This window comes from Scleropages formosus, chromosome 3 (genome assembly GCF_900964775.1).
Source record: "Scleropages formosus chromosome 3, fSclFor1.1, whole genome shotgun sequence".
Lineage (NCBI taxonomy): Eukaryota > Metazoa > Chordata > Actinopteri > Osteoglossiformes > Osteoglossidae > Scleropages > Scleropages formosus.
In genome coordinates, this window is record NC_041808.1 from 32,024,761 (window position 1) to 32,041,499 (window position 16,739).

The window sequence follows — 16,739 nt, forward strand, 5'->3', positions numbered from 1 at the left end:
TCCTGTTATGACAGACGCTGTGAGCATGATGTCCAACTGTCAGCTTCCTTCATATAAATCTGCTGTGGTTTTTCAATGAATGCACTTTTTTTGTTCTTAAAATTCATTCAAAATAAAATGCTGAAGCAGTCTTATATGACACCCCCCACTTAGATTGATGAGCAACTTTGCATGTGATTTTCATGTTGTATTGTTGTAGACCGGTACAATAATATGCGTACGGTATAAACCCCCCACTTTTCTACAGTCCTGCTCAGAACCAGTTGTGGACCAGTAGGAGATCATCTTGGCCTCACGTGTATTTTAAATACATTTGAGTTACATTTAGTGAGGTTCATTGTAGCATCCCGTCCTGAAGCTACTAGAATCCAGCTCAGGAGTCAGTGAAAGGAACATGTTCTTTCTTGACAAGTACATGTCTTTTAACAGCATTTTGAAGGAAACCCTATTTTTTTAAATAACTTTATTAAATAAAGTTATCAATAAAATACACAACCATAGACAAACATCAAAAAATCCACAATCAAACGAACCCAAAACCATTTTCCTACAGTTGGTCAACAAAATTACTAAAGAGTCATTACATAAAATACATTGTCAAGACAATGACAGAGTCTTTCCCATAACAATCCCCCTTCCCGGCTTCAAAAAATATAACTGACCTATAAAAGAACTATCCGAATAGCAGCTCAACCAAAATCATGATGTCATATACATGCATCCTTCAAAACACATAAAATACTTCTAAATTACAGTGTAAAACTTGATCATACCCCTAAAAACAGACAAATAAATACAAAACAGACATACACATGATAGTAGTCTTAACAAAAGTGCTTCAGACAATCTAAGTTGCACCAATTACTGAAGGATCCCCCTGAGTCACTCCCAGTCCCCCTATCGCGCCCCACGGTTAAGGGCCCACCCCCATAACTCCCCAGAATTCCCCTCTTAACCACTGAGCATAAGCAGGACGACAACCAATCAGAACAAAACACACACAACTATGTACGTACATGAACATTAATATCAACCATTTCCCCTCAGCGCCGTTACAATATATCATAAGTCATCTCATCCATTAGATGTGGAAGGAAGCGAGAAAAATCGTGACTTGTGTTGATTTTAACGAATGAATGAATTGATATTCCCGGGGAAATTTAATTCGGTTGCAATGTGAATGTACAACAACATACCGTACGCACGTCACGTAAATTAATTTTTGTGTGTTTTTCAATAATATAATTTATATAACTGACAAATAAATTATACTTTTTTCTACCGACCACTCGCAATTTTGCGTGGAAAACCATTGATCAGAACGTGTTAATACTTACCATCGTACCGCATAAAACAGCACCCAAGTTTCATTGGCTCTTTAAAGAGGACGCATTTAAAAGCACCATAAATTGAAGTCTACTACATAGTCCATAGTTCCACAAGCAGAGGCGGAAATTATCATAGTTCCGTCTTTCTTGACGAATAAAATGAAAAGAATTGAAAGCGCGTAATTCGAAATATCATCATTTCATCCAATCGGTGTATTTGTTTTTAACCACAGCGAAGAAGGACCAATTGGAGCCTGACTTCCTTTTCCGAACCAATCGACGCGCTCTTCGGAGCTCGATGGGCGTAAACCCTCACTGACCAATGAATACTTAAAGTTGATGTTTAAACTGTGCGCCTAGGCAATGTCAGATCAATTAAGGGGCGGGGTCTATAAACGTGCCCCGTATGAAGCGATTTCAAAAAGTTTTTGGCCGAAGTTCCTAAGATAGCCGGTGTCTTGACCTAGTTAGCTTCGTATACTTATTTATTTTCTTAAACGTCAGCGCTTTAACTTTGGACCTCAACATATCTTCGTTGCCTGTGAACTGTACAGTGTTTTAGTTTTAAAGTAATTAATTTAGCTAGTTCCGAGTTTTTGGTGTTGAGAAGGAGACTGAGCTCCTGCAATGAAAGCTGGCGGTAAGGAGTTCTTGTGTACATGAATAATTTTGTGGGTTTTTTACACACAGATGAAACTTCGTAATGTCTATAGAAGTAAGTAACACACACACATAATATACCTATTTTTTTGGACATGGGGGTGGTGTTCACATTTTTCAATTTTTTGTTCCTGTGTCGTGCTTTCTCCATCATCGTCAGACGAGACTGACTGACTAACTAACTGTGTTGATCCGTAATTTTCATAAATAGCAATTATTATTGAGCGTCACGTGATGAGAGTTATGAAGTGATGTGCTGATGAGTCCCCCGGTTCCAGGAACGAGGCCAGTGTGTGGCTCCTCATTAACGGATCGATCATCAAGTCCCTGAGGAGGGAAATTCGGGCGCTAATCAATTATGATGAGCAGAATTAAACCTAACCTTAACCCTAACTCTCTTCAGCTGTTACCAGAGTATTTTTTTTTTTACTGTAAATTGATACTCTGATCCCTTCGATTGCTGCGAAGTTCACGAAAAAGAGCAGGATTGGTCCCCTCACCTTAGAGACCTGTGCTGTGGTGCTGTTGTTGAGCTGAAAAAGGAAGATATTTACTTAACATGATTATTTGTGGAAGAGCATGATTTTCATTAAACCTTGGTATTATACAAAATATTGCTTTACAGTGTAAAAGTGTGTGCTGGGAACTGTTCGGGATATGTTCAGTTGGTACTCAGTGTCTTTTTTTTACCCTTTTCATCATATTTATAAATACAGTTAAGACTTGATTTTTAGCAAGGGTGAGCATGATGATCATGATGATGATGATGATGGTGGTTCCTGTGCTCCCTAGTGCTGCACTGCCGTTGTTCAAAATGCTTCACGGTACCAGCGAAGAAGAGGGTGAGGAAGCGTGTGTCTACGCTGACTCTGCTGTCCCTGCCAGATGAGGTGCTGCTCTGTGTCCTCCAGTGTCTGTCTGCTCAGGACCTGCTGAATGTCAGAGCTGTGAGTACTGTTAGAGACACACACACACACACACACACACACTTGCCCGAGAGTCTTCTCGATTCCTGGATTTGGATTCGCTCTGATTAAATTTAAAGATTCAAGAGTTTATTGCCATGTATACAGTAAACAGTTTGTTACACCATACAATGAAATTCTTACTCTGTGAATCCTCTCAGCAGCCTATGACATGAATTGTAAGGACACAAGGAAAGAGGGGGGGGGAAAAAAAAAAAAACACACTCTCTCTCTGAACTGCTTGTCCCATATGGGGTCGCGGGGAGCCGGAGGCTAACCCGGTAACACAGGGCGTAAGGCCGGAGGGGGAGGGGACACGCCCAGGACGGGACACCAGTCCGTCGCAAGGCACCCCAAGCGGGACTTGAACCCCAGACCTACCGGAGAGCAGGACCCGGTCCAACCCACTGCGCCCCCCATGAAAGAAAAAAAACACAAGGCGTAAATCACAAATTACAAAAATTACTATTAGTGCAAAAATCACAAATACATCTCAGTGTGAGGGTTAACGGGTAACTGTATCGTATGAGACTTAGTCAAAGTATCCCCAACATTTGATATGTTTTGTGCGGATTCTTCTTGACTTGACTGTGTACCTTGAGAAGTGTCTGTTTGTCGCTGTCTATACGGAAGATTCCAAATAAATTGGAGATCACAGCAATACTAACTGAAAAAACTGATTTTTTTTTTTTTTTCCAGTGCTGGCGGAACCCTCTGCAAAATATTTGCCTTTGGTTTAGCTGAACTGTTGATTGAGTTCTTTTGAGCTGTTCATTGGATAAATTGTAAAATATATACAATTTTGCTGGTGGAATGTTCTTTTAGTTTAGCTTGGGAGAAACTTTAATAACAAACAAAACACTAATCAAATGTGAAGAACCCTTTAGTATTTAATCCTTTGTAAAACACTGATTGGTTTAAAATGGCACTATTGTTCGCCTTCTACTATGCAGTTTAACGTATTTATTTTTATCACCTCTAAAGGTTTCAGAGACTAAAGTGAACACTTGGCTTTTAATGACCTCAGTGAGGCCATTCATGCTGGGAAGTGGTTAATGAAGACTGATGAAATGTAAGCTCGGTTAGGACAGCAAGCAGCCACAGGGGGTTGCCAAGACCAGAGGTGCATAAATGAAGAATTTGAAAACTACCTACAACCAATGTGAATAATCCTCTTTTCTCGCTTATCGGTATACTTGCAGGTACACTCACGACTGCGTGACGTTATCGATAGTCATTCGAGCTTGTGGGCCCGCCTCAGCTTTGTGGACACTTGGCCTGCCCCTGACACCATCTGGCTGTTTGAGAGGTACACACTCTGGTCTTTCTCCATGTTCCTCTGGGGTGTCTTCTGGACCTACCAGTTGCGTGTCAGCTGTTGTGTGAGCGTGCTTTGTTTTTGCTTCCTGCAGAGCAGCTGAGAAAGGAAATTTTGAGGCTGCGGTGAAACTGGGAATAGCTTACCTGTACAACGAAGGACGTAAGTTCTTCACCCTCTCAGATTTTTCTTGCACGATACATCACCTCCTCAAATTATTCTACCTGAGTGCTTTGGCAGTGTAACATCATGGGGAAACAAAAGTATGCCCTTTATCATTTGTATGGTTTTAAAAAAAATCTCATCCTTACCGTGTCCTAAAATTACGTAAATCTACCCGCAGGTGATAACATATTACAGAATCCACTATGTCATTATTTATTTAATGTAAAATAAGCCAACACTCCCAAACAATGTGTGAATAACAGTACACCCCAGGATTCATTACCTGGTAGAACAGTTTTTTTGCAGCAATAATGAAGTAATTTTTTTTTCTAGATGAGTTCCTCAGTTTCTTTGTTTTGGCTCAATCTTCTGTACAGTATTGCTTCAGTTCATTGACGCATGAGGGTGTTTGCTTATACACAGCTCTCTTCAGGTCCTGCCACAGCATCTCTTTGGGGTTCATGTCTAGACTTTGGCTTGGCCATTCCTACACCTTGATTCTTTTTAACCATTCACTTTTGGATTTCCTTGTTGGCTTGGGATAATTGGTCTGTTAAGTGACACAGCTTTCATCGCTCTGTCGTTTTTCCCGGTTATGACGTTGTGCATAATGACCATGTATCTCCACTTTGGTCTCATCTGCCCGAGCAACATTGTTCTGGAAGTATTGTTTCTTCAAATGCAACTTTGAAAACCTAAGCCATCCTGCCATGTTCTTTTTGGAGAGAAGGGGGTTTCTCCTGGCTACCCTTCCATGACAATAGTACTTGGTCAGTGTTTTTCTGACTGTACTGCAGGGCTTGACATTAACTTTGGAAAATCACTGGCCACAGGGGCCAGTGAGTCAAAAAGTCACTAGCCAAAATGCCCTGCCCACACACACAAGTACATGCACATAAATAAAAGGTAACTGTTTTTTGATAATTTATTTGAACAAAAGTGAGTTTAGCTGAACACAACGATCTAGTGTCTCGTGTGTGGTTGCGGTCAGTGAGAAGAAATGAGGGAGAGAGAAACATGTCAGATGTCCTCCACACTCTCATTTTGCTGGTCTAGCCTAAATGTTAATTTAGGCTGCTCAGACCTCTGTTTTCATTTGCCCACATAACTGAGATTGCCTAGGTGATGATGGTATTACATGTAAACTAAGTTACCTTGCTTATCTTAAAATCTGTAAAATGTTGTTACTAACATTAGTGTGCTTGATTGCTAGTATTGATTTAATACTTCCTTGCATATCCACAAGTAATCAGTGAAGAGTCTGCCATGCTTCCCGATTGCGTGGATGTTTCGGAAAGGCAGCGTCATCTTTTGAAACTGTAATAACTTCGTGACAAATGCTTTCGCGGAAACACTGTCTTGTGGTAACAAACCAGTCTTTGCTCTCTTGCGAGTTTGGCTATGCATGTGGCCGTTGGACTTTTCGTGATTCTTTCTCCGGTTTGAAATTGGTAGATCCCACAAGAAAACATTTTCTGTACCTTGTGACCATGAGTGCGACAGTCCACGCAATACATAATGTTTTTGTCAGGATCATACTGTAGCTGCTTGTCACCCAATCTCCACTTTTCATAGAAAATATTAATTTCTTTGCCTCATCTTTCACTTTTTTTTTTTTTTTTTTGGATCCTCTCCTTTTGCTCTTTTCACACCCTTACTATGCCACCACATTTTCAACTTTTCTTCCCTAGGGCTCTTGCTGGAGTCTGGTCCCGAAGCACCCAATAGGATGCACATGCACCCTGTGCTGCAAGTGCTCATGGAAGTTGTATTTAGGCTGACATTGACTTGATTTGATCATCTAAGGAGAGTTTTGTGAACTGCTTTTTTTTTTTTTTTTTTTTTTTTTCTTCCCTCCTTCTCTCTCTCTCCCTACCCCCCCTCCATGCCACCAAAACATCATCTGCCAAAGTGGCTGGCAGGGGTGATGGAGTTACCCACCATTGCAGTTTTTTACAGGCATTTAGGGGGTGTTAATGTCAAGCCCTGGTAGCACGGTGGCACAGCGAGTAGCACTGCTGTCTCACAGCGCCTGGGTGGTATGAGAGGATGTGGGTTCGATCCCCGCTCAGTCTGTGTGGAATTCACACGTTCTCCCCATATCTCGGTGGGTTTCCTCTGGGTGCTCTGGTTTCCTCCCACAGTCCAAAGACATGCTGTTTAAATTCACCCACAGTGTGAGTGATAGTGTGTGTTCCACTGATGTATGGATGAGTGACTCATTGTAAGTAGTGTATCTAGCAGTGTAAGTCACCTTGGTGAATAAGGTGTGTGGGCTGATAACGCTACATAGAGTTCATTGGAAGTTACTTTGGAGAAAAGCATCTGGTAGGTAAATGTAAATGTTGAAGTTCATGACAGTACATGTTAACCAAGGCCTGTAGATCCCTAGATGTAGCTTCTTTGTGATTTTCCTGAAAATTATACAGTCTCTCCTTCTGGAGAATTTGTTAGGATATCCCTTTCTGGAAAGATTGGCCTTAAATGTTTTCTATTTGCACATAATTCTCATCATTGTAGGGTGATGTTTGGAAATGGCCTTATAACCCTTCCCTTGATAAGCAGCAAAAATTTCTTCTCAGAGTTCATTGGGCAGTCCTTTTTTATTTTTTAAAAACTTGGCCTTGCCTTTTATTAACACATACCTGAATGCTCCAAACCACTGAGTTGTGCTTTTACAGAGGTGGTCCCACTTCTTGTGATCAGTTCTGTCACATCTGATAAGCAGCACATGACTGCTAATGACCTTAATTGCTATGGATGAAGTAAAGTAGTTCTCTCCCCCCCCCCCCCCCCCCCCCCCCCCCCCCCCCCATTTTGGCTTAAAATGTGTTGAATAAATAATGGCATAGTGATAGGTTATATGTAGCTCTCTGTGTCACAGTGTGAGGAGAGCATGCTATAAAAATAGATTGAATATGTTGCAAGGCTAGATTCGTCCAAATTTCGAAGTTTGTAAGGACCAGACAAATATCTCTCTTCTGCTGAACTGAGAGGGTGTACTTACTTTTCCCCACATGGTAGGATGTAATCCTCTCTATTTTCTGTTTGGTTTCAGCATCCCTTTCAAGCGAGGGACGGGCGGAAATCTGCGGCGAGAAGGCCTCCAGATTTTTCAGCCTAGCAGAAAGCCTTCGGCCCCCAACGGCCGACCCTTTTGTCTGGGTCTTCATCCGACCTCCGTGGTCACCTTCTGGGAGCTGCTGCAAAGCTGTTGTGTTTGAACGTCTAAGGGCAGAGTGTGATACCCAGATAGTGAGTTGAAACAAACCCAGTAACTTCAAGCCTTCATCTCCCCACTATTGTATACTTTATCCCAGTAAAGTGTTTGTAGCCACAATACCAATGTGAAATTTTAGTCTGTTTTCATTTAATGCATACCTGTTATATGTTGAATATATCAGATAGCGCTGCCTTTTCACAGCACATGGGCGGTGTGAGAGGACGTGGGTTCGATTCCCCGCTCAGTCTATGTGGAGCTTGCATGTTCTCTGGGTGCTCCGGTTTCCTCCCACAGTCCAAAGACATGTTGTCCTGGTTCACCCATAGTGTGTGTGAGAGTAGCAGAGAGAGTGTTCCACTGATATATGGATGAGTGTCCCATTGCAAGTACGGTAGTATATCTAGCAGTGTAAGTCACCTTGGTGAATAAGGTTTGTGAACTGATAACACTACATAGTGTTCATCGGAAGTTGCTTTGGGGAAAAGCATCTGCTAAATAAATACATCTAAATAATGGTAGCTTTTTCCAGGCTGTTCTGACCCGTATTACTGTGCGAGGATTTTCAGTCATAACACTGCACTGTGCTTTGCTTTAAATGATCTTCTTTTCTGGCTTCCAAATTGCTCCAGTCTTTATTTGGTACTGTGCAATGGAAACTTGTCATTTTTTTAAACTTGTCTCTGTATCTGATGTGCCATGAGAAGGTATTGGGTTCCCCCCTGCAGGCAAACTGAGGGTTTAAACAGCTGGTTTGACAAAGGGGACCATTAGGGGAGTTGTCAGTTTAGTAGATTATAGTTGAAACCCCAGCCACAGTGTCTCTCAAAGCCTTGAGGATTAAATTAGTTAATACAATACTATTACCTTATCAATAAAGATTGTATCTGCTCAGATGTCCTAATGGCTTCCACTGTATTTCCTGCACTGTAGGAGAAGAGGGGATCTTTGCTTCATTGTCTGGCTAGAGTTCTCCAGCTCTTTGATGTAAGTTTGTGTGAATGACACATTATACGCTGTACAATTATTCACTGACTTTGCTGCCATTTCCTGTATTTCACATTATGGAATGGTGTGTGTATATATAGATCTAATGTCTAAAGTACTGGGAAATGTGTATATGAAATTGGTCTGTCTGTCTGTGTGCGTTCCTGGCTGAATGCCCTTGCACCTGTCTGTTACAGGAAGAGGAGAAGCACGGAGAAGCGATGGCCATGCTGGAGGAGTCATCCCGTCATGGATGCCTGCAAAGCTCCTACCTGCTTTGGGAGCATCAGCGCAAGGCTGCGGTAGGACCCATTTCATCCCAAACCATGTGTTAACTGCCATGTGTGTGCAAGACGTTATGTCTTGGGGTCCATTTAACTTGTTTGTTCTTCCCCTCAGATGGCGGACCCTGGCAGGTACCTGCAGTGTCTGCGTACGCTGAGGGACTATGCTGCCAAGGGATGCTGGGAGGCACAGGTGAGCTCACCATGCCGATAATCCCTCCCTGTGCATGTGCTGAGCACGAGTTCACCTTTGATGAAATGCTCTCGTTATGTTATGCTCCATTTTTGGGAGTGCTAATTTCCCTTTTATTACAGTTGCATTGTACTGTAGTTTTACAGTAATTTTGTGCCATGTAGTGCACTATTCCCCAGTGAACTCTTTATACTCTGCCATATGCATTGGTGGGGTCTTTTCTAACCCCAGCATGTGTGGATTTTTTTTTTTTTTCCTTTTTTCCCCTTCTGGCTGTGGTACCAAATGTGCTTGTTTTTCCATCCTGAACCTGTATTAAACTATGCTTTTTTTTTTTTTTTTTTTAGTGGCCCGAAACACTGGAACAATTGCCTGTTTTAACTATTCTTTAAACTCAGTACTCATAAAATTCATTTGTGGGGGTTCTAAAAGACAGAGTGTGTAGTATTTATGGGCTACAGTGTCAGGGCTACAGCTCCTATGGTATGAGTTAATTGTCAAAAGAAATGTTTAGTTGTTGCATATTTGCTTGTAAGCAGAAGGATTCAAAGGCTCAGGGAACAATTAGATGCTCAGATGTACGAGCTTCAGAGTTGTTCAGTTGTGTGTTAAACTTAAAGCCACATATCTGAAGTCCTTATGTTTGTATTTATAAATATAACTGTAAAAGTTGCATAGTTTCTGATTCTTCTGCCAGATTACAACAGTGTGATCATGTAGCTATTTCCCTCCAAACCATAACCCCAAAACAACTTTGGAAAATTGTATCCTCTATATAGTGTGCATCTAGGCTTGCATTGTATGACATCTCAGTAGTTTAGATGTCTTTTAAAAGCCTTTGTAAAATCACTAGCTCTTCTGGTCTGAGAATGCTGCGAAAGTGGGCTTCTCCAGCAGCCCTAAAGGTCTGTTCCTTTGTTCCCCAGCTGTCCCTGGCCAAGGCGTGCAGCAGTGGAAACCCCCTGGGCCTGGAGCCGCAGGCTTGTGTTGACCTTGTGGCCCAACTTTTCCAGTCCTATCCCCACAAGCGCCGCTTTACTGGGGACCTCTTGAGGAATGAGATCAACGACACAATGAGGTGCGGCTGCACGCTGTGCTGGACTCCTCTACTCCTGTGCTGCAGGGCTGGTGTCTTAGATGTTGGAGTCGTGGTTTTCTGTTGATGGGTTTAGTTGTGAGGTACCTGTGTTCATACTTGGTGTACCAATTCAGGTCACTTTTTTCTGCATTTTGTGACATACACAGGGCAAATTTATCCAAAAATATTTTGCATCTTTACACCATGTTTACAGGATTACTATGAGTCTGCTGTGTTCACAGGTTTATTGTGAGATTTTTAAAGAAATGGTGGTGCTTCAGATGAGTTAAGTACTCAAGAGCATTCCTTAAGACCATTGAATTAATGGCGCTGAGCAGGATGTCCTTTCTGTCCTTGTAGGTACATCTTGGTGGACTGGCTGGTGGAGGTGACGACGATGAAAGGCTTCTCCAGTTTGGTGCTGCATGTCACAGTGCACTGTGTGAACCGGTACCTGATGATACACTCTGTGCCCAAGGCCCGGCTGCAGCTCCTCGGCATTGCCTGCATGGTCATCTGCACTCGGTGGGTCTAAGTTTCTGCCACCACCAGCCTGTCTCTTAAATCTTTATCTTCCATGTTATGCTCTTCTTGCTGTTGTCTTGCTTTGTGTCATTAAGGTAAACCCATTACCACTGCATTACAGGTACATAAGCAAAGAAATCCTGACCATTCGGGAGGCTGTGTGGCTCACAGACAACACCTATAAGTATGAGGACTTGGTGAGGATGATGGGAGAAGTAATTTCTGCCCTGGAGGGCAAAATGCGGGTGAGTGTTAATCTAAAATACTTCCAACTGAGCAAAGTCATTGCAATTCCAATGTTATAAGTGTTGAAAGCGTTTTCATACAGGATGGATGTTTTTTATTTTTTTACTAGACACCAACCTTGTTGGACTATGGCGACATACTACTATCACTCTTGCCTCTCGATGGCCGCAGTGCCCACCTCTTCAGCTACATCTGTGAGCTGTCACTACTCTACACAACACTGAGTCTGCTGCCACCTTCCTGCCTTGCTTGCGCCGCCCTGCTGCTTACACGGGCCATGCACAATTGCAGTAGGTATCTATCTGTGTATGCAACTGTAATACACACTGTATACTGATGAGTGCTGTATAATTGCCGAACTGTACGCCGGCTGCAGGCGAATAGCTTCATGCAGAAGCTGCGATCAATAGTACAGCAGCCCATCTCATCTGCAACATCCACATAGATGCAGCTAACTTGGTCCCAGGTACCATGTTCTGGGAAGCTAATGTTGCAATACCATAGGAAAAAATACTTAATGTGAATTGGTCAAGTACAATATCAGTGTAAAACTTGTTTCTAAGAAAATTATTGAGCATTGAAATAACTAGCTGTTTTAGAGCAGAAGCAAAGATTGTTAATCATTTGTTAGTCATAGTGCCTTGTAGTTTGCTTAGACTTATGTGGGTTCTGAATGTGCTTGCAGTCTGGTTCTGGTTCTTTGTTTGGACTCTGGCAAATTCTAATAGTGACCCTTAACTTCATGCCTCCTTCTCTTCTTCTGCACAGCTCCTGTTTGGCCAAGCCAGCTGGCAGAGTACACTGGCTTCTCAGAACGGGAACTCATCCCCTACACCCTTCTACTCTACAGCGAGTGGTGAGTTGTGCATGCGCGTTCTCTCTCTCTCTCTCTCACACACTGGCACACTGCCGTGCTTACACAGGTTCAGGTGCTGCAGACTAATAGTGCCATTTGAAGATGCTAGAGGGGGGCCATTTGAACAGAAAATGTATGCGGATTTGATGGTGGAGGCAGGGGACTGTGGGAGGTGGCTTCATGTGAAAGTAGTACATTACATTTACATTTGTGCATTACATTGAGAGAGACATGGCTGCGGACATGTGACTCTTAAGTAAACTTAGTTTACCTTCCACTTGATGCAACGATGTTCATCGCTCGAGTAGATGCATGAAACATGGTAACCTCCTACCAAATTGTTTTTTAATAAGATACACAATCAATTGCATACAATGCCAGAGTGGCGGCTGTATAAAGGCATATCTGTGGATGCTCGTGAAGTTATGGTGCATGAACATTTACACTATACATGAGTTGGAGAGATCTTGGATGAAATGGGTCTGAGTATTAGAGGTAGGTGTTTGGGGTTTGTGGAAAAATCAGCTACATTGTTCCTGGTGGAATTTGGTATTAGATACTAAGCAATATTTCGATAAGGCAGGGAGGAGGTGGCTTGCGGTGATGGGGGCAGCTTGTTGGTAGTACGTTTGTAAGTGCAGTATTGACCAGGATAGTTTGAGTTATGGTTTGGGCACTTGGTGTGTTTGTGTGTGGAGGGGGGGTGGGTCTGGGATGCCAGATTGCACTGCTAAGCCTGCCAGAGGTGTTATGAGCCCTAACTTGGTGAAATGCCAACAAAGAAAGGTGGCCAGTTGACAATGGCTGTAAGGGACTATGTGGCCAAGGGATGCTGGCAGACATGTTGACTCCCTGTGAGTCAGTGTGTTGGTTGGGGAGGAGATTAAGTTGCTTGATCCAGAATCATGGAGATGTATGATGGCATTGAATGTTTTCTCAGAGGCTTCATGCACAAGGTGTGGAGAACAGTAGAACTGGTCCTTATATACAGCCGTTGTTATGCGTGAACAGGGTGTAACATCTTATCCTGAGTATGTTGAATGACCTTTAGTCCTTCACTGTCAATCTGATATACATTTCTTTGTGATCCACTACCCTACAGTGATGATTGGATCAGTCATGTTTAAAGCTGATATGGCAGCTGATCTCTTGTCTCAGGCCCTGGTGCCCCAGTGCTCATTAAGGGCCAATTCTTTGCCAGATAATCCATTCCCCCCCCTTGTCTTATTTGTGGTTTGGTCTCCCCCCCCGCTGAAAAGAAGCAATGACGAGATCTGTGAATAGCTGTTTTGTCTAATGGAGATGATTGAGTTGGACGATGAACTTCGACCAGAAATAAGAGAACATTTTCGCTTGTTTCCTGTGTCTGTGGCAGTGGAGGTTTTATATTTGTTCACCAAACTGGGCAGGCTGGGTTTATGCTGGGTGGCAGGTGGTGGGTTCTGCTCCAGAAAACTGGTAAGGCAGTGCTGTACTGTGTTCCCTGCTGGATCTCCTCCAGGCTCCCCCCAAGTTCCTTTTAGAGTGACAGCCTGCCTGCATGAAGTGCCCTCCTGCTGCATGCCTCATGGTAGTTACAGCTGCCCACTCACCCCCACAGAGCTAGAAAGAACGTAGCAAATTTGACAGGCAGCATGAGTGGACATGCAGTTTCACTCCCTCTTGTGATCGTGTAATACCAATTAAACTTCCCACATGGAGTCTCAAAACAATTAATTTGGGACGTGCTTTACAAAGAACTTAAGCTCTTGACGGGAGGTAGACTGACTTGTACTTTATGGCCGAAATGAATTTGGATATATAAATGTACACATGTTTTGCTGCGCCATGAATCAAAGTATGGAACCTGTATTGCTGCAGTGTAATGTAAGGGTCTGAAAAAGTGACTGCCAAACTCCACCCATTTGAGTCACACTCCATGCAGCACAGCTGAGTCAGATGAGAAAGGGCAGCACTACAGCCATAAAGGGTTTTTTTCTAACTGGGAGAAACGAGTGGATTGATGAGCATATTTCCACCTCACTTTTGCCTGTGTTCTTAAAAAGCTGGCCAGTTTTCTGTTCTTCCTGTGATGGTTCCACTATTCCCATTCCTAGTCTTCACTCCTACAGAGGAAAATGTTTGTTCTGGTGACAATACAGTAATGGTACATCTTATCATAATGTCTTTTACAGTAGCATGAATAAACTGTCACTTTCTCTGTGCAGTTTCAGGACTGATGTGCCCAAGGACTACAGACATGTGTCCCTGACAGGTGTCAAGCAAAGATTTGAAGATGAGACCTACCAGCAGATCAGCAAAGATGAGGTGTGTTTTATCTTTCTGGGACTTTGCAAAGAGGAACTTAAATGCAGTCTTGCCTTACACTCCCTTCTCATTCCTCATTTAAAATGAGGAAAAACTGTTTTGTTTCCTACAGTGTCATTTAATAGATATGGGGAAACTTTCTGCTCCTTTTGTGCTATTGGTGATTTGACTTTTGGCAGTCAGTATTTTGTGTGCCTGAAGACCCCTAACTATGCAGCCTTCACGATCTGTGCTTTGGTACACAGGTGATTGGTATGAAGGAACTTTGCAAAGTGCTCAACGTTATGATGCCAGACCATGTAGTCCTGGACCTGGAAATCCCTATCCCCACAGCCCAGCCAGGGGACATGGATGCCTTCTTGTCTTCACCTGCCAGCAGCAACAAAAGGTGTGTGTGTGTGTGTGTGTGTGTGTGTGTGTGTGTGTGTGTGTGTGTGTGTGTGTGTGGGACGACCATATCTGTTCTGCTTATTTGTGATTCTCATCTTCGTATTAATGTATATACAAGACAGTAATCGGTTCATACTGTGGTTCATACAGGAGGCGAGAGGAAAGGGAGCAGGATCAACGTGACAGCTTGGCAGCTACTCCTACAGGCGAGCTGTCCCCTCAGGAGGAGACCTTAGTTGGAGACATCCTGGACTGGAGCCTGGACACATCCTGCTCTGGTTATGAAGGAGACCAGGAGAGTGAAGGAGAAAAGGATGGGGAGAGTGAGTGTCAGGAGCTTGTCAAGGGAACATGGTGGGGTGGCTTTTGTCCTCTGGTAGCAATAGAGCATGGATCACTCACACACTCACACACCCCATAACCGCCTCTACCACAAGGCACCCCAAGCAAGACTCGAACCCCAGACCCACCACAGAGCAGGCCCTGACCAAACTTGCTGTGCCACTGTGCTCCCTGGATCATGCATCATATCCATACAAGTTTTTCTGTAGCTCTTAATCTACTTGTTTTAATACTCTGAATATTAAAGATAGATGTTGCATATAAATTTAAGACCCTTGTATTAGCAAGTCATGGGTTTGTTCTAAATTCTACACTTCATGCATGTCTTCTGTGACATGCTACTGGTTCTTTATTATGGCTTATAAAAAAGCTTAGTGGCATGTTGTAACTTACCATGGTTGTGTTGTCACAGCCTTAGATGCACTGCTCTGGAATACTTTTGAGAATGGACATGACTTACTGTGCTTGTGAAGAGGGATTTGAAAGAAGTTTGATCTTTTTGTATCAATGCTGAGTTCTCATTTCCTGCTTCCACAGCTCTGACGCCTGGGTTTCAACTGGAGCTGGAAGCAACACCTGGGAACTTGGAACAGCATTGCCGTGCACTCTCCAGTGATGAGGACAGCATCTGTGAAGGGGTTTGTGGCAGGCATGGCTGCCCCAAGACTGAGAAGGATGCTCTCCCATGGGCTCGGCCTTTCTTCTGGAAGCCTAGCACAGATCCCCACACCTCTGGCTACTCTTCTGTACAGAGCATTAGCCCTTCTTATTCCTTATCAAATACCTCCTCATCTTCTCCTTTCATTTCCTGTACCCTTCCGACTTTGACTATGTCCTCCGTCGTAGTTTCTCCCAGTTCTGGAGTCCTAATGGCAGCGCACAGAGTCAAGTCCAGTGGCAGAAGGCAGGTGAAAAGGAAGAATGCTGCAGCCCACAGTGGAGAAGATGGGGCCAGTAGCACAGGCTTCCTCAGCTTGTGAGGCACAGACTGACACCCTATGGGCTTGTGCTCAACCAGACCTGTCTCCTGACTAGGCCATTTAAAGCAAATTCCACCCTATGTAAGAGGAAAAAAGTTCAGATGGATTTTGTTAATGTATTGGGGTCAAAAAAATGGACATCAGTCCTATGTATGTTCAGCTTTGGCTATCTTTAAACTGCCGTGGGTTTCTCAGGACAATTCGGGCAGCACAGTGGCACAGCGAGTAGCGCTGCTGTCTCACAGCACCTGGGTGGTGTGGAAGACATGGGTTCAATCCATGCTCAGTCTGTGTGGAGTTTGCATGTTCTCCCCATGTCTTCATGGGTTTCTTCTGCATGCTCTGGTTTCCTCCCACAGTCCAAAGACATGCTGTTCAGGTTCCCCCCATAATGTTTGAGTGACAGAGAGAGTGTGTCCCACTGATCTATGGATGGAGTGACCCATTGTCAGTAGTGTATCTAGCAGTGTAAGTCATTGGTGAGTAAGGTGTGTGGGCTGGTAACCCTACATAGTTAATTGAAAGTCGCTTTGGAGAAAAGCGTCTGCTAAATAAATGTAATTCAGATTAACAGAGGTCTTGTTTTCATATTGCTCAATGCAGTAATCTTTTCCAAAAAAAACTGCCCGATCATGGTAAGCATGGACACCGCTGAAATATATTGTTTTGGTGGCCCTTTGCTCAAATAGCTTTTATCTGTTACTTTAATGCTATTTTGACTGTGGCAAGAACCTTGCTCTAAGCATCTCTTTGACAATCAGCATTAAAGTGGTGCTCACTTGTCATCTCAGGAAAAACAGCCTGAAACATTTATAATTGTCTAATGGGGATATTTTGAGGGCATTTTAGACCAGATGGTTTTTTTTTTTTTTTTTCTTTTCCTAATAAACTAATG

At 43.2% G+C, this 16,739-nt stretch overlaps 1 protein-coding gene across 1 annotated transcript; it reads left to right on the plus strand.

Annotated features, from left to right (window-relative positions):
- Window positions 1–1,955: 1,955 nt before the first annotated feature.
- Window positions 1,956–15,959, plus strand: ccnf (cyclin F). The gene is made up of 18 exons (XM_029250656.1): window positions 1,956–1,968; window positions 2,781–2,935; window positions 4,156–4,262; window positions 4,366–4,433; window positions 7,495–7,691; window positions 8,590–8,643; window positions 8,841–8,945; window positions 9,043–9,120; window positions 10,047–10,198; window positions 10,267–10,271; window positions 10,537–10,723; window positions 10,845–10,968; window positions 11,079–11,259; window positions 11,738–11,825; window positions 14,033–14,132; window positions 14,378–14,520; window positions 14,673–14,845; window positions 15,402–15,959. The coding sequence occupies exons 1-18, from the start codon at window positions 1,956–1,958 to the stop codon at window positions 15,842–15,844; spliced, it is 2,373 nt and encodes a 790-aa protein (XP_029106489.1). The 3' UTR covers window positions 15,845–15,959.
- Window positions 15,960–16,739: the final 780 nt, after the last annotated feature.

Bases quoted from the DNA above. Each gene is read 5' to 3' on its own strand.
- ccnf (XM_029250656.1), top strand. The intron at 8,644-8,840 runs GTAAGTTTGTGT...TGTCTGTTACAG, and splicing joins GAGTTCTCCAGCTCTTTGAT to GAAGAGGAGAAGCACGGAGA. The intron at 14,846-15,401 runs GTGAGTGTCAGG...CTGCTTCCACAG, and splicing joins AGGAGAAAAGGATGGGGAGA to CTCTGACGCCTGGGTTTCAA.